This window comes from Staurois parvus, unplaced genomic scaffold (genome assembly GCF_062004578.1).
Source record: "Staurois parvus isolate SC_StPar_1 unplaced genomic scaffold, SC_StPar_1.0 ptg000779l, whole genome shotgun sequence".
Taxonomy (NCBI): Eukaryota; Metazoa; Chordata; class Amphibia; order Anura; family Ranidae; genus Staurois; species Staurois parvus.
Window position 1 is genome coordinate 5,149,547 of NW_028318575.1, and position 22,567 is coordinate 5,172,113.

At 39.7% G+C, this 22,567-nt stretch overlaps 1 protein-coding gene across 1 annotated transcript in view; it reads right to left on the bottom strand.

The window, feature by feature from the left end:
- Positions 1 to 488: 488 nt before the first annotated feature.
- The window catches only part of NXPH1 (neurexophilin 1), a 450,681-nt gene continuing 428,602 nt past the window's right edge, over positions 489 to 22,567 (bottom strand). Inside the window, exon 3 of the mRNA XM_089654594.1 lies at positions 489 to 2,871. Within this exon, the coding sequence (XP_089510720.1) occupies positions 2,110 to 2,871 (762 nt within the window). The 3' untranslated portion in view covers positions 489 to 2,109. The remainder of the gene's footprint in view (positions 2,872 to 22,567) is intronic.

Sequence of the window (22,567 nt, forward strand, 5' to 3'; positions counted from 1 at the left end):
AAACTCAAAATTTTTAATATTCCTTTACTTTCATTCCAGGTGGTCAACAGAACAAATAGAGAGGATATGGACAAGTACAGGGGTTCTCATCCTTCCCTACTCTATACAAAAGTAAAAAAAAATTAGGGTTAGTTAACACTTCAAGATGCAATATTTCAGATTTATTTGACTGAAAAAAACTGAGTCTCGAATATAAATCCAAATTAACTTGAGGGAATCTTCAGTTAACATTATTAAAGGGAGCCTACCAGTTACAGGAGAGCAGAACTGGCCTAAAAAGCTCCTTCACTGGCTGAGTGAATTGTTCCTTCTGGCTGAAGTGCACAATATTACTCAACTTTCATGATAATCCTTAGCACTTCCTTGTGAACGAATGTATGTTTTGCTCACACAACCCCTTTCCCATTTCTTATGTTTGCTCCAGTATCTTGTTTGCTTTTTTTCCTTTCTCATATCTTGACCAAAGACTAAACGACCACATTAAAATATTTAAACTCAACTTTATGTAATTTTATTTTATATACAATTTTTTTTCCAGAAATAAAATATCTAAATGCATACAGACTTCAATGTGGTATATGTTCAGCTTTTCAACAATACTTTAGCGGAATAAATGCTTTGTACATAATTATGTCCTTTGTTTTGTATTCATGAAGTTTACAGCTAAGTCAATTAACATGAACTCGTCATAGTCCTTTGATTGTATTGAACCAATAACAAGCAGAAACATTTACTAGTTATATTAATAAGCTGCTCAAGTAACACTGGTTAAACTATATACAATACAAACCATTCATACAAATGTAGACTAGGATATTGAAGTATACAATAGATTTTCATAAAGATTTCCACCATTTGCAATTTACATGGTGTCCACAAGAAGGCTTTTGCTTCTTTAAACAGAGGATCAGTCCTCTTAAGACTGATTTTTCAGTTCTAGTCATAGGTGTGATATGTTCAGTGATTTGCTTTTATATCATGAGAACTCCCATTGTAATGTTTCCATAACTAGATTTCTAGGTCCAATCATCTGCCCCATCATGCGCTGTGCCATATTTTTTTCACAAGAGATATCAATAGGAGTCCTTATGAAATAAAAGAAACCAGCAAGCAATGTGTGCAACCAAAACAGAAATATCTGTTTAGAATGAACCTAGCCTTTAATTAACCTATCTTTGGAAATTCAAGGATTTTGTGAGGGTGGTCCTCACAACAATATACCTTTTAGATCCAGCTAAGCTGTCTCTGGAAATCGATGCAAGCTATTTCTTAACAAACATCTGCATGGTACAATTGCCAAAACTCTCTTCTTAACAGTTAAATACAGTCAATCACAGACTGTTAAAGAAGAGATTTGTGACTGTTAAACCATGGAGACCCAACTCTTGACTTAAGTCTTGCTTCCATGATCAAAATAACTAGACTAGAGTCTACAGCTGGTTAGAGCATTCCTTTAAGTGTCTCATGTTTATGTATTCCAGCATGTTAATTTTAAACGGCTCTCCATCTTTAACTATCGGATACCCATCATTCACTATCATCAATGTGCCTTTTTTTAGAGTTGCATTTGTTGGGTTCTCGATAATGACCTTTGTAAGCTTTCCACGATTATCACACACTTTAGCTGTTTTGTTTTTTTTTCAGTATACTTTCCTAAGATATTTTATTTTCCGCTTAGAGTATCTCCAGAGATAGGTATAAGCCATGTATACTGGAGCGTAGCACAACAGAGTAACATCTCCATACTATGAAGATATAAGAAAGCTTTAAGCATGGCTAATCCTTTTGGTTCCTTGTAGATCTGTCACAAAATGTTATGGGTTGGACAATGAAATCTCTCTTAACAAGGATCTTCAAAAGCGACCACTTACAATATGCATTTTGCTTTATATCCACAGAGGGTTACATCTAGTAAATGAAATATGGAGTGATTTGGGGATATTAAATTGCATCTGATAAATTTTCCAATATAAAAGTATTTTCGTTTTAATGTAGAGTTAAATCATTTGTAGACACATTCCAGGCAATTGATGGGACTTTCTTGGTTTAAGGATCCAGCCCGGTACTTTTATTAATTCCTTAGAGGTAAGTCTTGCATACATATTATTGTCAACCAGAAGGGAAATAGGGCGTATCACTGTGGTAGTTATAATCAGGACACACCTTTTGTACTAGTTTATAATCTGTACTATAAAATGAAATATAAATACAGATCACTTTGAAGGGTTTGGAGCATAACCAAGACACATGGCTTTGGGTCTGTTCCTGATAGCAAGTTTTTGAAGGATCATAGTTGCAAAGAGTGTTCTTGGTGGCCTTGTCAACCTTCTCATACTCAATGCGACAGTTGAAGGATTTGGAATCTTTAGCATCAATCACCGTTTGCTGGGCCAGGTCAAATTCCACTATTTTGGTCGGTGGGACCAAGCTGACAGATACATTCCCCTGACCAGTTGAATTGTGTCGGAAGTAAACGCTGAAGGTTCCGTTGCCATGATCTACAATTTTCCCTGTTATCAACAAATTTAGCTTCACTGTTTTGATGTTGGAATGGAAATCCCCCCAGCCGAACATTTTCTTGAACTTGCCCGTCTTCACAATTGGCCTTCTTTTGGACCTTGAACGAGGTCCTTGCAGGTCTGTTGAGTTCCTCAGCCATTCCCACAGCTCTTGTTCTGTGTACGGTTCTGGAGTGTCATATCTCATATCCAAGGAGGTTTGGTTATCTTTGCCATGAAAAGTCTGTGAAAGGAGTCGACTTATAGACAAGTCCTTGCTACTTTCTGTCCATATATGTTTAAGTGTGGATATGGATCCTCCTGGTTTTAAACTTCCACTTTTTCCAACACCTGATATATTAGCACACAGCACCTGCAGAGAGAAGAGGCACCAAGTATGAAAAGGGACGTTCAAAGTAATATTAAGCATATCAATGAGATTACATATTCATCATGTATACATTTAACTACAAGTAGCCAAAGTGGTATTTTATTTACATTTAGAGATGAGCAGATCCATGAACCCAGATTTTAATTTAGCAATGACTATCCAGACTTGGCTATTCCAGTCTCCCAAATGAACCCATCCACCACTGTCCAATCTTGGTATGTGAGCTATTACTCTGTACAGGTTCACAACAGAACCTCTTTGGTTGTTGGTTTCCCAGTTTAATTTTGTTGATTTATCTCTTTAAAAAGGTACCAAAAATACTTGTTGATATGCCAGAAATCCAGTGTTCTCCTATAAGGCTGACAATACAATGCTTCTGCTGCACTGAAATCTCAACAAGCTATGCCAGCTACTGTACCTACTGGACTACAGCATTCTGACTATACCCACTGCTCTATGTCCCACTTCATATACATGTATCTCCTTCTCATCAAAATATAGCTGCTGTCTTAAAGTGGTTCAAATTTAAAAAAGAAAAAATAATAAACATGTCATACTTAATGGCTCTGTGTAGTGGTTTTGCACAGAGCAACCCCTAGCCTCTTCTTATTGGGTTCCCTGCTGGTTATCCTGGCCCCTCCCCTTTGACTAGTGTCCCCAATATCAATTTGCTTGCTATGGGGGACATGGTGCATGCTTGCTCCTGAGCCCTGTTTTAAATGTCCATAAGACACAGAGCCGCATCACTGATCTGCCCTTCCCTCATCACCCACTCTCTCCTCATTGGCTCACTGGCTGTGATTGACAGTAGCCAGTGAAGAGAGGGAGTCCTGGGACAGCTGAGGCTCCCATGCGCAGTGTTGGATCGAGAAGGGCCTCAGGGGAGTATTGGGGGGGGGGGGGCGGAGGTCTGTGGGGTGGAGCAGTACACAGAAGGTTTTTACCTTCATGCATAGAATGTATGAAGGTAAAAAAACCTTCAGCCTATACAACCCTTTTAAAGTGGAATTTCAGTCAAACACTAGCTATACATCTATTCCCACCTCCATTGTAAACCTATTATTTCTACGGAGTAAGGGAAAGATATATACTTACCTATTCTGAGGGTGCTCCAGTCCAGTTACATGATCAGGTCCCAGCATCGGCTTTAGTGAAGAGGAGAGAGAAGACAAAGGCTGCAGACCTTGGGTGATGACTTCACCCATAGGCTTACTATGGGGCAACTGCTGTCCATCCTCTACACTGAGACCAGCACTGTGACCCGATCATGTGACCAGAGCGGAGTGCCCTCATAATAGATGAATATACACATTTCCATTCACAGGGTAGATAGAATAGACTTAGAATGGGAGTGGGAGTAAATTTAAGTATAGTTAACTGAACTTTCACTTAAATTTCCAAGAATCTCTCCACACTGTGAACAGGAATGGGACTCCTGGGAGATGTAGTTCTGGGGGAAAATCTACATCAATAGGAACTGAGCTCCCAGCAGCTGCACCTGTAAGAAAAGTACAAGCCTAGTGAAGACAGTACAGGGACTAATAAAAGCTGTTTCTTGCTACAGGAACCATGGTAAAGTAAAAAAATGCAGAGAAATAACCTATAAAGGGGAAGTTGGTTTGGGGCTAATGCTTGGTTCACACTAGTGTGACTTGGCATGCGACTTATGACACATAAAGTCGCATGACAAGCCAAAACCCATTTATTTCAATGACACCCATTCAATGTATGCAATTAAAGTCACGGTTTCTTTTAAAAAAAAGTTTGTTGTGGCATAAGCATAGGTATCAATCATCATGATCTACCCTCTACTTCGAGTTTTATAGAGTAAACTATTGATGACCTTCCTGAAAAGTGCCGGCGTCCCTGATCTAAGAAAAGCATGTAGATTAAGAAATCTCAGGTGAAGCTTACGTTTTTTTTATCTGCATTCTTGTGCTGTAACAGTGAAAGTACCAAAGCCTAAGGACCAATTAGGCTGTCATGCAACTAGCATTGTTCAGAAGCAGGCCAGCAACTGGTGATAGTTCTTCCCTTCCGAAACATTGTGAACAGGTTCTGTAAAAGCTATCCTATCCAATACCACACCAAAATGTTCTAATACATAACAGAATAGAAAGTGTCTTTCTCATCTACTGTACATTAAAGGTCAGAACACGTAAATATAAAAGGCAATGCGCTGGTATTTTTGCTCACACATAAAACTGTAAATGTTTTCCAAATGCATTTCTAGTCTAAACTTTTGTTAAATGGTTAAAATTGTAGGCTAATTGGCTCCTGCCTAAATTGGACCTAGTATGTACAGTCAGGTCCATAAATATTGGGACATCGACACAATTCTAACATTTTTGGCTCTATACACCACCACAATGGATTTGAAATTAAATTTCTTCACCAGGGAAAGAATTCTTTGGTCATCCACCACAGTTGTTTTCCGTGGTCTTCCGGGTCTTTTGGTGTTGCTGAGCTCACTGGTGCGCTCCTTCTTTTTAAGAATGTTCCAAACAGTTGTTTTGGCCACGCCTAATGTTTTTGCTATCTCTCTGATGGTTTTATTTTGGTTTTTCAGCCTAATGATGGCTTGCTTCACTGATAGTGACAGCTCTTTGGATCTCATCTGAGAGTTGACAGCAACAGATTCCAAATGCAAATAGCACACTTGAAATGAACTCTGGACCTTTTATCTGCTCATTGTAATTGGGATAATAAGGGAATAACACACACCTGGCCATGGAACAGCTGAGAAGCCAATTGTCCCATTACTTTTGGTCCCTTCACAAGTGGGAGGCACATATGCAAACTGTTGTAATTCCTACACCGTTCACCTGATTTGGATGTAAATACCCTCAAATTAAAGCTGACAGTCTGCAGTTAAAGCACATCTTGTTTGTTTCATTTCAAATCCATTGTGGTGGTGTATAGAGCCAAAAATGTTAGAAATGTGTCGATATCCCAATATTTATGGACCTGACTGTATGAGTATGAGTTTGGGACCTTAGATAGGAAGCTCCCTGAGAACAGGGACTCATGTGAAAGTACAATTATATGTGTAAAGCGCTACATAAATTGACAGCACTATACATGTACCTGTAATAAATAACAAAATAAATAAAATCCCTGCAAGTTTTTTTTTTTTCCCTGTCTGTTTCCTTTTAAGGAGGTTTCTTTTTTCATCCTGTCCTGGAGAAACAAAACCAAGTTGAAGGAAATATTTCCAATGTGATTAGGTGTCCATTGGTCAGGGGCAGACTGACAACTCATGGGGCCCCCAGGCAGTAGGGGATCGTGGGGCCCCTGTGTCCTTGCCCAAACTCAAAAAAGCCTATGAAAAAGGTACCAGGGGCATCTCATGGGGACCCCTACTGACCCAGGGCCCTCGGGCAATGCCCAAGTTTCCAAATGGTTAGTCCACCCCTGCCATTGGTAGATCATTCCTACCCTCGTGTCCGGTGACAACTGCAACATTTTACATTTTCAGTGACATTCTGTCCCATATGACAGCGGTTTCCAGGACAAGTAGAAATTAAGAGGCTCTTCAGCAGGGACAGCAATAAAATCTCAAAACAGGCATATCTAAGAGGTGGTGGGACTTCAACACCTATTTGTTTGAAAAAATTAAAAAAATACAGCCATGTAACAATCTCACTGTCTTAGGTTAGGCTGCTCACATGAGGCAAGGCTTCCCTTCAATGAGTACCCAGAATGTGACTCAAAACATAAAAATAAAATGGTGAAGGAGTGCAGATTGCTTTGATGATTCAAAGCAGGACTTTTTTTTCAGCCAGAATGTGTCAGAACTCCCTACCACCTCTGGCACTGCCCTGTCCTCTACAACTTGCCATTGTTAAACACAGAAGCCAGTGAGGAAGCTTTCTGCTCTGCTCACTTCCTCTGCCAGCTTCTGTGTTTCCCTCTTGAAAAGGCTCTGGTGAGCTGAGCCACACCAACTTCTCTGCTTTTCCTGCAGTCTTCACTGTACTGTGGAGGGGAGCTCTGTACTATGTAGGGGGACTCTGTACTTTGGAGGGGAGCTCTGTAATGTTGAGGGGGCTCTGTACTATATTGGCAGGGGGAAGGGTTTTGTACTATGTGGGGAGGGGGGCTCTGGACTGTGGAGGGGAGCTCTGTACTACTTAGGGGGTTGTGTACTATGGAGGGGAGATCCTTACAATGTGGGAGGGCTCTGAACTGTGGAAAGGAGCTCTGTACTATGTGTGGGGAAGGGGTCTGTACTGTGGAGGGGAGCTCTGTACTTTAGAGGGGGAGCTCTGTACTGTGGAGGGACCTGTAGTGTGTGTAGAACTCTGTAATGTGGGGGGCTCTATATTGTGGGGAGAGCTCTGTACTGTAGATGGGCTGTGTACTGTGGAGGGGAGTTCTGTACTATGTGTGTGTGTGTGTGTGTAGGGGGGGGGGGTGCTCTGTACTGTGGAGGGAATCTCTGTACTGTTAGGAGGCTCTGTACATTGTAGGGGGAGTGTTGTACTGTAGGATGAAGCTCTGTATAGTGGGGGTACCTGTAGTTTGGGGGGAATCTGTATTATGGGGGTGCTCTGTACTGTGGGGGGTGCTCTGTATTAGTCTGCCAACTATACAGAGGACAACACAACTAAGAATTACAGCTATACACTTAAAAAGAGCAACATTAAGAGTTTTCACTTTACCAAAAAATCTACAAAAATCAGAAGGCAAACATCAAATCTAAATTTCTCCATATTGTGGAAATGCTTTGAAGTCATAGGGAAAGCAAAAAAAAAAAATAGTATTGATGGTTTTTAACAGTTGAATGGACTTTACTTGGCTACTAACCTGAGGGGTTATAGAAACTCTCTTTTAGTATTCTTGTGCAAACAAATGACCGCTCATCAGCCCCATTATATTAGTTGTTTTATCACAGAAAGAAATCAGACAGTGAAAAAAGTAAAATAAAACATTTAAAGTGCTAGTCCACGAATATCAATTAAAAGCTAAAAAATAAAGAAGAAAGACAGAAAACATACACAAAAAGAACACCACATTAAAAAACTAACCTACCCTAAATATACTTCCCCAAAAACGCACACTTTGTCAATAAATAAAGTAGATTTTTATTTTTATTCAAACAAATGACATCTAAGCAGCTTAATAATAAAAAAAATAGATTTTCTGATTTGCCAAAATTTTAAAGCCAGCTATTGTAAATCAAGGATTTTGCATCAAAATCAACACCACTGAAATTCCACCACTCATCTGTTTGCTATTGGAAAAATAAAGTTAAAAAATAAACAGTTAAAACAGACAACAAAAAAAGCACATTGCAAAATGTTGGAAGATGGCAAGCCATAAATACGGTATCTCAACTTGGAAAATCCCTTTAAATGTCCCATTTAAAGGGATTGTGCACAGCTGTTCTTCTCGCACAGTGGAAGCATTCTGATACCAGAATTATAACTGTTAGAATTGGGGCTATTCTAGTATAAAAATAGCTATTAGTGCCAGCAAATCATCCTCTGGATCCAACCCATAGAGAATTCTGATATTCTTAAGAAAACTGAATATATTTCTTGTACGAAGCACAAATCAAATAATGGAAGAATCTATTACAGCTTCTGTCAGGCCTACATTTTAGAAAACTGACAGTGAATGTTGAAGGAGCGGCTGAGTCTTCAGAGCATTGGGATCACTTTGATGCCGTACGCATAAAAAGAGCTTTCCTTTCCAGGCTCCTACTTGCTGTCTTATCCTTATGAAGGGATTTGCAACCTAATCTCTTATAATGGGACTTAATGCAATACAAATGTAAGGAAATTCTGGCAGCTCTGAGGATGGAGAAGATGTGCGGTACGAATTAACAATTTGGGCAACTAAAATCAGGGCGTATAAAACAAGTGTAAAATAATGTGCGGGCATCAATACTTGAGGCTAATGAGAACATGAATTAGGAGAGTCGGTCTTTTGTTTCCTACAGAATATTGAGTGCCAAATGTACTCAACGTCTAATACACATTTACATAGCTGTCAACTAGCCTTGTTCAGTGGGAATTGTGCCATAGTTTTAAAGCAAATCTATAATGTTTTAGACATGGAAATAAAGTAGAACCATGGCCAGGCTCTGGACATTCAAATATTTACATATTCTTAAATTAGAACTATTTTGGAAAGGGTAAGGAAGGGTCATAACCCCTGCCATTTTTTTTTTGTCCCATTGGGGAGAGTTCCCTTATCTTCTTGTCCCATAGTGAGGGAATCCCAGGGTGTCACCAAAACTAGTGTCCCCACTGGAAGATTTCCTCCTTCACCTGTTCTGGTGTTAACCCAAAATTCATGAATTTCTTTAACTTTCAATGATACAATAAACAGAACAAATAGAGATGTTTAATCTTCCTAATGGAGGCACAGACAGCAATAAAAACTGGATACAAATGGAGAAACAGAAAAAGGGCGCACCAACCTAGTGCATTATCATTTAAAATAATTTATTAAAGAAACAAAAATAGGTATCATACTCACAATGGACATAATAACACAGGCATGTCAAACTGAACAAGACGTATGATCCAAACAACATCTGAGTCCATACGATGGAACCCTGGATGACCAACTGGCTAACACGTTTCAAGGACATAACCTCTTCCTCAGAGCCAATAAAAACTGATAGGTGTTCTAATTCCTCTCCACTTTATCCAAAACTTGTGAGGTGGGGGAGCAATTGCTGGAACCCCTGTATGGCTCTCTCTGCAGCAGCTGAAAGCCAGCAGAAGGGAGAAGAGAAGAAGCTGGCTCTCAGCTGCTGCAAAGAGGGTCATATAGGGAATCGGTTCAAGTAACTGCCACCCCCCCCATCATGCTGATCACCCTCCCTGCCCACATCCAATTCACCCAACAGCCTGGGCCCTCCTTCTGGCCTGGGCTCCATACAGGAGGACTGGTGCTACTACCTTATCCACGGCCCTGCTCATGCTCATGACCATCTGTTGTCAAAAGGCATACATTTGGAGAGTATTTCCCCATTCAGATGACATTGTTGCTGTGGACAGCCTCCCTTAGAAATCTATTACAGGATTCAGCAGGATTCAAGCATGCACCAATACTTCCATGTGCATGTGTTATCTACATGTTGACAGGTGCGGCCTATACTCCCCACTGTAGGTGGCCCTCGACCGGAGTGGAAATGCAGAAGGGGAGGAAGTTGTGAGGAACTTAGCTCCTCTATGATTTTCTGCGATCACCAGGAGAACACCTGTCCAGTTGGATGCTAAAGCCCCTCTTGACCTCTGTGGCCATCTTGGGTGAAGTTCTAAAGGAGTAGGGAAAGCGCAGGGATTTTGTTATTTCCACCATTAGAAGCCTCCCAATTGGTTCAGTTTGGCCAGGCCTCATTCCTGCTCCCCTTTGCAGAAGCTGTTGGCAACATCTCAAGTTACAGAACTGCTGCTACTAACTCTGTAAGTGTTGCCAGGCACTTGTGCTTCCCACTGGGCCTAGTTGTACCCTGTCAGAACTTTATTATTGTTATTATACAGGATTTATATAGCGCCAAGAGTTTGCTCAGCACTTTACAATATAAATTGAGACAATAAAGCAACAATACAGTTCAATACAAGGGGGTTAGTAGGACCCTGCTCCTGGGAGCTTACAATCTAAAAGGGAGAGTTCTGGTGGTACAAAAGGTAATAACTGAGAAGGAAAAAACTGATAGGAGGAATAGAAGATTTGGTTATTAGCTGAAGGCAGGATAGGCTTACCTGAAGAGATGGGTTTTCAGAGATCGCCTAAAAGTGGGCAGTGTAGGCAATAGTCAGATAGATTGGGGTAGAGAGTTCCAGAGGATAGGGGAGGGTCTGGAGAAGTCCTGGAGAAGAGCATCGGAGGAGGAGACAAGGGAGCTAGAGAACAGGAGGTCATGGGAGGAGTGGAGAGGATGGTTTGGGTGATATTTGGAGACAAGATTGTTGATGTAATTTGGGGCAGAGTTATAAATGGCTTTAAATGTTATTGTTAATGTTTTGAATTTTATTCATTGGGCAATGGGAAGCCAGTGGAGGGATTGGCAGAGAGGGGTGGCAGATATGGAACAGTTGGTAAGGTGGATGAGTCTGATAGCAGTATTCATGTTAGACTGAAGAGGGGATAGCCTGCGATGAGGTCGGCCAATAAGGAGGGAGTTACAATAGTCAAGGCGAGATATAACCAGGGAGTGAATAAGTTGCTTAGTAGTTTCAGAGGTTAAGAACAGGCGTATCTTGGAGATGTTGTGGAGGTGAAGTCTACAAGATTTGGACAGTGATTGAATTTGGGGCTGAAAGGACAGATGGGAGTCTAGGATTACACCTAGTACCCTGGCATGAGGGGAGGGACTGATGGTTGTATTATTGATCTGATGGAGAAGTCAGGGGAGGGGGCACGGGCTGGAGGGAATACTAAGAGCTTCATTTTAGAAAGATTGAGTTTGAGGAAGTGGAGTGACATCCATGCAGATATGCCACTTAGTAGGTTAGTAATGCGAGAGGAGACTGAAGGGGTGAGGTGAGGGGTAGAAAGATAGATTTGTGTGTAATCAGCATAGAGATTGTACTTGAAGTCATGGGAGTTTATCAAGGGAGGAGGTGTAGATGGAGAAGATTTCTACAATATACTGTTTAGATCACTTTGAGGTGACAAATGTGTATAGGACAGCCCACTGAAGTAAACATAGCGCTATAAATATCACAAGCGGGACTACCAGTTCCCCCATGCAAGAGGGCTGAACAGAGCCGAATGCAGGCCATAAATGGATCAAATTCCGAACATATTTTCTTTAGAAAATCAGAAATTTTGTGCATTTTGTAATGTGATGGTGCCACCATTGATTCAACCAACCAACCCTTAAATTTCTCCTCATGTTGCTACAGAAAAGAATTTTCATGGCCAAGAATTTTCTTTTCTTTCCAGGTCACAACTATACAGTATATTTCTTGCACAATTCTCTCAACATTGATTCAAAATTAGTTTGTTTTTCAAAAAATTTCCAACATGCCCAATCACTCAAATTCGATCGTCATACGAAAAGCGTCCGTTTCTGTGACCCAATAATGGTGGGAAATTCGAACAAAAATTTGTAGAAAAGATTTTCAAAAGAAAATTATTTCGGAATTCAACCCGTGTATGGCTGGCTTAAGAGAAGGTATAATTGGTCCCCAAATGAAAAATCCTCAGAAGCCCAAAGTCTTTCTTGTTCAACTGATTACAACAAGCAGGGCAAAAAGCAGCCAATGCATTTCAGGGCTTCCGAAACGTATTGTCTGTCTTTTGCCCTGCTTGTTGTAATCAGTTGCACAAGAAAGACTTTGGACTCATAAGGATTTTTCATTTGGTGCTCTCTTTGGCCAGATACACTTCGATTTCTCAACTTGGGTGAATGTCCTCTCCTGGAGGGGAAAGGGAGGGAGGGGAAGGGAGAGAGGGTCCCAATCTTTGTGGCAAGCTGCTGAATACAGGACAATTGCTAATGACTTTGTCCGCATTTTGATAACCTATGAAATTCCATGTCTAACCCCCCTCTACCATTACCTCTTGGGCTAAATGAAGGTGTGTTATACATCTTTGGAAGTCGAAGTGTTAACACCAAACTCAAGCTGCTCCAGTGCATTGTGTGATCAAACATTCCCTTAATTGGAATTAAAAATTGTGGGGGATGGGTTAACAGCCTGCAATGAATACAATCCCCCCTCACTGTCTCATTCTCAGTTTGTAATGAGAAAATCAATCCACAAATATGTTGAGTCAGCAAATTTTCTTTAGACTTCTGAAAGCACATCTCTCCTACAATTTCATATTCCGATACATAAAACCAATTTTATTTCTTAGTTCTTTTTTTTTTTTTTTAAAGGTTCTGCAGACGTGTGTTTTTTATTCCATCACTTAGCGGTGTGTCGCCTGTACAGAATGCCATTGCGGATTTTGTGTTTCTAAAATAAAAAGAACTTTCCTGTGAAACAACACATCAAATTATCAGACACTCTTATCATCTCTCCAGCAATTTATCAATTTTCCGAGTCAAATGAAAAATGACTTTTCAGAAATGCCATATCCCTGGCAGACTACTCCACCTGAGAATCATTCATCAATGCTTCATTGAAAATAAGAAATCTATTTTAGAACACGGCGGATTGATGTACGAGGCCAGTCACTCTCAGTGTAGCGCTTTGCTTTCATGTCAGACTATTCAAATGGCTTAAGTCAATTTCCTAGAGACACTTAACTTCATTAGATCTACTTTTTAGGGTATTAGCCTGTCGGTTAAAATAGCGTACATAGCGGATAGGCCGTCACTTAATACAAACCCTTGAGAATTCTGCTGGGAATATGGATATTCTCAGCACAATTGCAGAAAGTTAATGGCCAGACCACCTGACTCAGTATGAAGGAAGCTAATGCAAATATGTACATCTACTGTACATTCTTATGGACACAAAATAATAAATTAAAACATTATAGAAATGTCAGTCCCTAATATCTGATTGTTAGCACCAACATCTTATATCTGGTTCAAATAAGGACTTTATAGGACTCTCCAAAACCGAGTTTCTTGTCTTCCCCCCAGCCCGGACACCACCCCCCACTGACTTCATCATGTCCAACAACGCCACCATCAAGCCCGCCCCGCAGGCCAGAGTACTTGGTGTCATTCTGGACTCCAACCTATCCTTCCAGCGCCAAGTCCAATCTTTAACAAACTCGTGCAGACTCCACCTCCGCAACATCGCCAAAATCCGCACGTTCCTAACCCCAGAAACCACTAAACAGCTCATCCACTCCCTCATCATATCACGACTCGACTACTGCAACTCCCTCCTCACTGGCCTGCCTCGCCGCTGGCTATCCCCACTTCAGTCGATCCTGAATACGGCTGCCAGGCTCATTCACCTTTCCAACCGCTCTGTCTCCGCCACCCCCCTCTGCCAATCCCTCCACTGGCTTCCGATTGCACAACGGATCAAATTCAAAATCCTAACACTGACGTACAAAGCCGTCCACCATACTGCCCCGAACTACATCACTGACCTAATATCCAAGTACCGCCCAGCACGCACACTCCGCTCCTCACAAGACCTCCTTCACTCTAGTTCCCTGGTCTCCTCCTGCCATGCCCGCCTCCAGGACTTCTCCAGGGCGTCACCCATCCTCTGGAACTCCCTGCTCCAACCCATCAGATTATCACCTACTCTCCTCTCCTTTAGGCGCACCCTGAAAATCCATTTCTTCAGGGAAGCCTACCCCACCCCCTGCTAACTTGCCGACCTCCTCCACTCTTCCTACCACTCCATCCCCCACAGCTATCTCCTCCTGTGCCACCATCCCCTCCCTCCTAGATTGTAAGCTCGAAAGAGCAGGGCCCTCAATCCCCTCATGTTTTGCATTGTATTGGTATTGTTCTGTCACATGTTCTGTCCCCCTTTGTAATGTACAGCGCTGAGCGAACTATTGGCGCTTTATAAATACTGTATAATAATAATAATAATAATAATATAGCAACCTATATGGTTGGGCTATAGAGTAAGGTCAGTACAGTGAGATCACAAAGAGGACTTTTATATATATATATATATATATATATATATATATATATATGTATATATATATATATATATATATATATATATATTTATTTCATTTTATTTCATATTTTTATTTATATAATATTTTTCACATTTTTGACATTTGTAATTTATTTTTCATTTTTTATTATATTTTATTTTATTTTTTCATTTTTATTTTTCAGAATTTTCAATCACATTATTTGATGTCACATATGATTGGTATATTTCACTTGCATTAATAACATTATCATTGTCACCAAGGTTTTTGGTATGGCATCTTACTTTTCATCTTTGATTGGATAAATAGGTTATACCCGCTAAAAAATATTTTTTGAGATAGTAAACAGTTGCGCGGATGTGGGAGAATTTATATTATTATTATTTATCACAAGGAATATACTGTTGGGTAGAGCGCGACACAATTTATCATTTATTATTTGTTTATTATACACAGTTTTATGAGTATGTGTACTAGTGTTGATGCACCACTTTAATTATTTATTTTTATTTATTTAAGTAGATAGTTTTTTGTCAATACCACCATAGTAGCTCACAAGTATTTACTCAATTTTTTAAAAAGTAACTCCGCTTTTGTAAAAAAGAAAAAATATTGCAAATAAAACTCATCGATTTGGGTGGACGTCATATGATGCTGCGGCGAGATCTGTTTGCCAGTACCATGTGATTGCTGTGACCAATCACAGCAGATCACATGGCAATTGTACACAATGGATGGTGTTCATTTATGCCATCCATTGTGTACTATTGTGTTGATCTCAGTGATTGGTCACAGTGATCACATGGCACATCTGTACCAGTAATTAGCTGTGGCCAATCGCAGCGTACAACAATAGCATATAGTGAACTAATCCATTTCTTTCAGTAAAAATGGTTGCCTATACCAGTGAAATTCACATTTTTAAGTAATCATAGTTGTATAATGTTGCTATGGTAACACTGTATTGCTCTGGTGACAGTGTGTTAAAAAAAAATCTTTAAAAAAAAGTAATAAAAAATAAATATATATATATATATATATATTTATATATATACTTTTTTTGCATACTGTCACCAGTCACTGTCCCTGATCACCGCCACACCAGTTATATGATGACATTGCACTGGTGACAGCATGTATAAAAAAAAAAACAAAAACAAAGGAAGAAAGCTATTTTTTTAAATTTCTTCAATTTCCAAAAAATTGTTACAAAAAAAATCACAACTTTAAAAAAACTCGGCATGCCTCTTATTAAAAACTTTGGACTGTCTGCTGTCCAAAAAGGGGTAATTTGGGGAGTATTGTACTATTCTGTTATCAAGAAATGAGATGGCCATCGCTGCATCAGATTTGATAGATTTTCAGATGTATACCATAGTTTTTGGACTTTAACAATCCTACAGACTAAATAATAAACACTGATTTGGGTTATTTTCTCCAAAGAAATGTAGCAGAATACATTTGGTCTAAGTTTATGAAGAAAGATTATTTAATTGCAAACTTATATAACAGAAACGAAGATAAACGGGTTTTTTTTTTTTCAAAATTTTTGGTCTTTTTTCATTTATTTAGCATAAAATAGAAACTCAGTGGTGATTAAATAGAGCCAAATGAAAGCTCTATTTGTGTGATAAAAATTATAAAAATGTATTATGGGTACAGTGTTGCATGACTGTGCAACTGCCATTCAAAGTGTGAGCGCTGAAAGCTGCAAATTGGCCTGAGTAGCAAGTGGATGAAAGTACCCGGTATTAAAGTGGTTAAAGTGATACAAAAGGTAATATTTTTTTCTTAACCCCTTGCCCTCCAGAAGATTTACCCCCCTTCCTGACCAGACCATTTTTTGTGCTACGGCGCTGCATTACTTTAACTGAAAATTGCACGGTCATGCAACGCTGCACCCAAATTAAATTTCTGTCCTTTTTTCCCCACGAATAGAGCTTTTTATCATTTGTGAGTTTTTATTTTTTGCACTATAAAAAAAAAGACTGACAGTTTTGAAAAAAAACCTGTATTTTTGACTTTTTGCTATTAAACATGTCCAGTAAAAAAAATTTTAAAAATCAAATGTCTTTGCTAAAAAAAATATCCCAATACGTGTAAATGAATTGGTTAGCGGTATACATACTTGGATTTTTTTTTTTACTAGTAATGACGGCAATCAGCAACTTATAGCGGGACTGCGGTGGGCATTATGACACTGGGGGGAACTGACTTGGTGTCACCGACATCCCCAGTGACACCAATACAGTGATCAGTGCTAATAAAAAGCACTGACACTATACTAATGACACTGGGCAGGAAGGGGTTAACATGAGGGCCATTCAAAGGGTTAACTGAGTGCTGTTTTACTATGTGGGCTGTGTGTGTGTTTTACTCTAAGCACACTGCTTTGTATGGCTCTGCTATGCAGTGTGCAGGAGCTGACAGAAGAGAGATCTGTATTGTTTACATACAGGTCTCTCCCCCATCTGAAATCCTCAGAGATCACCGGGGAATCACTGACCGGGACTTGGTGATTGACAGCCGAGGCCGCGAGTGGTGTCATGGGTAGGGTGTAGTTTGTAGTTCCCCTACCTGGAACTGCAAAATCACACACACACACACATATATATATATATACACAGTATATATATACTGTATATATATAAATATATATATGTGTGTGATTTTGCACACCCGTGCCTTCCTGTAGCAGTATTTCTGCTACAGTGAGTGATATTGTTCATTATTTATGTTCTTTGTATTAATATCAATTTTAGATATATTAGTCATTTATCAAATACCTTATTGATCTTAGATGTATTAACTATGTTTATATTGTTTTGCATGTTGCATTCTATCATCTGTAAGCAAGCTGCACTCTTTAGAGGTTCACCACGAAGTTAGTGCCCTTATCCAAGATGGCAACCGCCGCCCACGCTAAGGGCGGAGGGAGAGTATTTAGTTGGCCGCTTGTCTGACTATCACATCCTTTGATGCAGTCGAAAATGACGAAAGATGTCAGAAAGTGACATCAGGCGTACACCGGAAGTTGCATAGCGGCCATCTTGGATAAGGTTTTGAAGCCAACAAATGCTTTGCATTGATGATGAATACATGTTGATGTACTCTGACTTGTTTGTAAGTGCTTTTATTGGAATATTATTATTATTATACAGTATTTATACAGCACCAATAGTTTGCTTAGCGCTGTACATTATAGTGGGAGACAGTACAGTAACAATACAATACAATACATGAGGGATTCGAGGGCCCTGCTCCTTGGAGCTTACAATCTAGGAGGGAGGGGATGGTGGTACAGGAGGAAATAGCTGTGGGGGATGGAGTGGTGGGAAGAGCGGAGGAGATTTGCAATTAGGTGAGGGCGGGGTAGGCTTCTCTGAAGTGATGTGTTTTCAGGGTGCGGCTAAAGGTGAGGAGGGTAGGTGATAATCTGATGGATTGGGGTTGGGGTTGGATTGGGGTTGGAGTTCCAGAGCATGAGGGAAGCCCTGGAGAAGTCCTGGAGACGGGCAATTGCTGTTTTTAAAAAAAGTAATACACAAAGAAAAAAACGCCGAGCCATTTTGATCTGTATATTATTGGAAGACTGGGAATACTGTGGATCGGGATGTGCGGTTTCTACTCTATGCCTTTTGGTTGACGTAGTGTGGTAAGGTGCATGGTCTGCGAGGTGTGGAGTGATATATCACATGTCACTGGTGGTCACCATTGATTTAAGAGTGGAGCACGAGAGGACACATTTGGAGTTATTGATGGTATTATACTATATTTAATTTTTCCGGAGGATATATCTCCTATGGAAAAGGAGGGCGGAAAAGAAGACGTTGTGAAATGAAAGAGTTCTATTGGTGGTACCTGCTATAAGGCATCTTTAAATATATAGAGGGTAAGAATTACAGGCGTATAGAAATGATCACATGGTGGAGTGATTAAGCAAGGATTTGCTACACATTTTCTGAGTGCGATTCTTTCAATATAGCTGTATTCATACTGAGGATAATTCACTATGTGTGTTTATATAATTTTTTTTGAGCACATCAAGTAGAAGATGGAATAAGAATCATGCATGGTTGTAGTAGGGACATTTCACTGTACGGACGCGGACAGAGACATTTCCTTTAATCCAGAGCACTAAGTGTAATTTCAGTCTGCTGCCTCATTCCTCTGCTATCTGCATGAGTAATTTCTGACAAGTTTTCCTGACACCAAGAGATAAAACACTGACAGGGGAGGGAACTCCAGCACACAGCCTGTGATTGATAGCCGCAGCTCTGTCCCTGTGTGCTGTGTGGAGGGGGTGTGTTCCTTCCCTCCAATCAACTGAGCTCTGCAGAGTGTAACTTCAGCCCCCTGCTTTCTGAAAGCTCAAACAAGTCACAAAAATTCTGCAGTTTGAATGGATGTAGAGAAGAGAACCTTACAGGTAAACAGGTACAACTTATGTAGGAGGATTTGTTTAATCTCTGTGTATCACCTCAGGCCAGTCAATTTTTCAGAGGGAAGTGAAAAGCTGAACTAACTGAACTGAAGAGGAGATTTAGGGGGGATATGATCACCATGTATAATACATAAGGGGGATATGATCTCCATGTATAATACATAAGGGGGGATATGATCTCCATGTATAATACATAAGGGGGGATATGATCACCATGTATAATACATAAGGGGGGATATGATCTCCATGTATAATACATAAGGGGGGATATGATCACCATGTATAATACATAAGGGGGGATATGATCACCATGTATAATACATAAGCGGGGATATGATCTCCATGTATAATATATAAGGGGGGATATGATCACCATGTATAATACATAAGGGGGGATATGATCTCCATGTATAATACATAAGGGGGGATATGATCTCCATGTGAAATACATAATGGGGATATGATCACCATGTATAATACATAAGGGGGGATATGATCTCCATGTATAAATACATAAGGGGGGATATGATCTCCATGTATAATACATAAGGGGGGATATGATCTCCATGTATAATACATAAGGGGGATATGATCTCCACGTATAATACATAAGGGGGGTATGATCTCCATGTATAATACATAAGGGGGGATATGATCTCCATGTATAACACATAAGGGGGGATATGATCTCCATGTATAATACATAAGGGGGGATATGATCTCCATGTATAATACATAAGGGGGGATATGATCACCATGTATAATACATAAGGGGGGGATGTGATCTCCATGTATAATACGTAAGGGGGATATGATCTCCATGTATAATACATAAGGGGGATATGATCTCCATGTATAATACATAAGGGGGGATATGATCTCCATGTATAATACATAAGGGGGGATATGATCTCCATGTATAATACATAAGGGGGGATGTGATCACCATGTATAATACATAAGGGGGGGATGTGATCTTCATGTATAATACGTAAGGGGGATATGATCTCCATGTATAATACATAAGGGGGATATGATCTCCATGTATAATACATAAGGGGGATATGATCTCCATGTATACTACATAAGGGGGGATATGCTCTCCATGTATAATACATAAGGGGGGATATGATCTCCATGTATAATACATAAGGGGGATATGATCACCATGTATAATACATAAGGGGGGATATGATCTCCATGTATAATACATAAGGGGGGATATGATCTCCATGTATACCACACAAGGGGGGGATATGATCTCCATGTATAATACATAAGCGGGGATATGATCTCCATGTATAATACATAAGGGGGATATGATCTCCATGTATAATACATAAGGGGGGATATGATCACCATGTATAAAAAATAAGGGGGGGATGTGATCTCCATGTATAATACGTAAGGGGGATATGATCTTCATGTATAATACATAAGGGGGATATGATCTCCATGTATAATACATAAGGGGGGGATATGATCTCCATGTATAATACATAAGGGGGGATATGATCTCCATGTATAATACGTAAGGGGGATATGATCTCCATGTATAATACATAAGGGGGATATGATCTCCATGTATACTACATAAGGGGGGATATGCTCTCCATGTATAATACATAAGGGGGATATGATCTCCATGTATAATACATAAGGGGGGATATGATCACCATGTATAATACATAAGGGGGGGGCATGATCTCCATGTATAATACATAAGGGGGATATGATCTCTGTGTATAATACATAAGGGGGGATATGATCTCCATGTATAATACATGAGGGGGATATGATCTCCATGTATAATACATAAGGGGGGATATGATCTCCATGTATAATACATAAGGGGGGTATGATCTCCATGTATAATACATAAGGGGGATATGATCTCCATGTATAATACATAAGGGGGGATATGATCTCCATGTATAATACATAAGGGGGGATATGATCTCCATGTATAATACATAAGGGGGGATATGATCACCATGTATAATACATAAGGGGGGGGGGGGGCATGATCTCCATGTATAATACATAAGGGGGATATGATCTCTGTGTATAATACATAAGGAGGGATATGATCTCCATGTATAATACATAAGGGGGGATATGATCACCATGTATAATACATAAGGGGGGATATGATCTCCATGTATAATACATAGGGGGTATGATCTCCATGTATAATACATAAGGGGATATGATCTCCATGTATAATACATAAGGGGGGATATGATCACCATGTATAATACATAAGGGGGGATATGATCTCCATGTATAATACATAAGGGGGGATATGATCTCCATGTATAATACATAAGGGGGGATATGATCACCATGTATAATACATAAGGGGGGATATGATCTCCATGTATAATACATAAGGGGGGATATGATCTCCATGTATAATACATAAGGGGGGATATGATCTCCATGTATAATACATAAGGGGGATATGATCTCCATGTATAATACATAAGGGGGATATCCTCTCCATGTATAATACATAAGGGGGGATATGATCTCCATGTATAATACATAAGGGGGGGATATGATCAACATGTATAATACATAGGGGGGATATGATCACCATGTATAATACATAAGGGGGGATATGATCTCCATGTATAATACATAAGGGGGATATGATCTCCATGTAAAATACATAAGGGGGGGATATGATCAACATGTACAATACATAGGGGGGATATGATCACCATGTATAATACATAAGGGGGGATATGATCTCCATGTATAATACATAAGGGGGGATATGATCTCCATGTATAATACATAAGGGGGGATATGATCTCCATGTATAATACATAAGGGGGGATATGATCTCCATGTATAATACATAAGGGGGGATATGATCTCCATGTATAATACATAAGGGGGATATGATCTCCATGTATAGTACATAAGGGGGATATGATCTCCATGTATAATACATAAGGGGGGATATGATCACCATGTAAAATACATAAGGGGGGATATGATCTCCATGTATAATACATAAGGGGGGATATGATCTCCATGTATAATACATAAGGGGGGATATGATCTCCATGTATAATACATAAGGGGGGATATGATCACCATGTATAAAATATAAGGGGGATATGATCTCCATGTATAATACATAAGGGGGGATATGATCTCCATGTATAATACATAAGGGGGGATATGATCTCCATGTATAATACATAGGGGGGATATGATCACCATGTATAATACATAAGGGGGGGATATGATCTCCATGTATAATACATAAGGGGGGATATGATCTCCATGTATAATACATAAGGGGGGATATGATCTCCATGTATAATACATAAGGGGGATATGATCTCCATGTATAATACATAAGGGGGGATATGATCACCATGTATAATACATAAGGGGGGATATGATCTCCATGTATAATACATAAGGGGGATATGATCTCCATGTATAATACATAAGGGAGGATATGATCTCCATGTATAATACATAGGGGGGATATGATCACCATGTATAATACATAAGGGGGGGATATGATCTCCATGTATAATACATAAGGGGGGATATGATCTCCATGTATAATACATAAGGGGGATATGATCTCCATGTATAATACATAAGGGGGGATATGATCACCATGTATAATACATAAGGGGGGATATGATC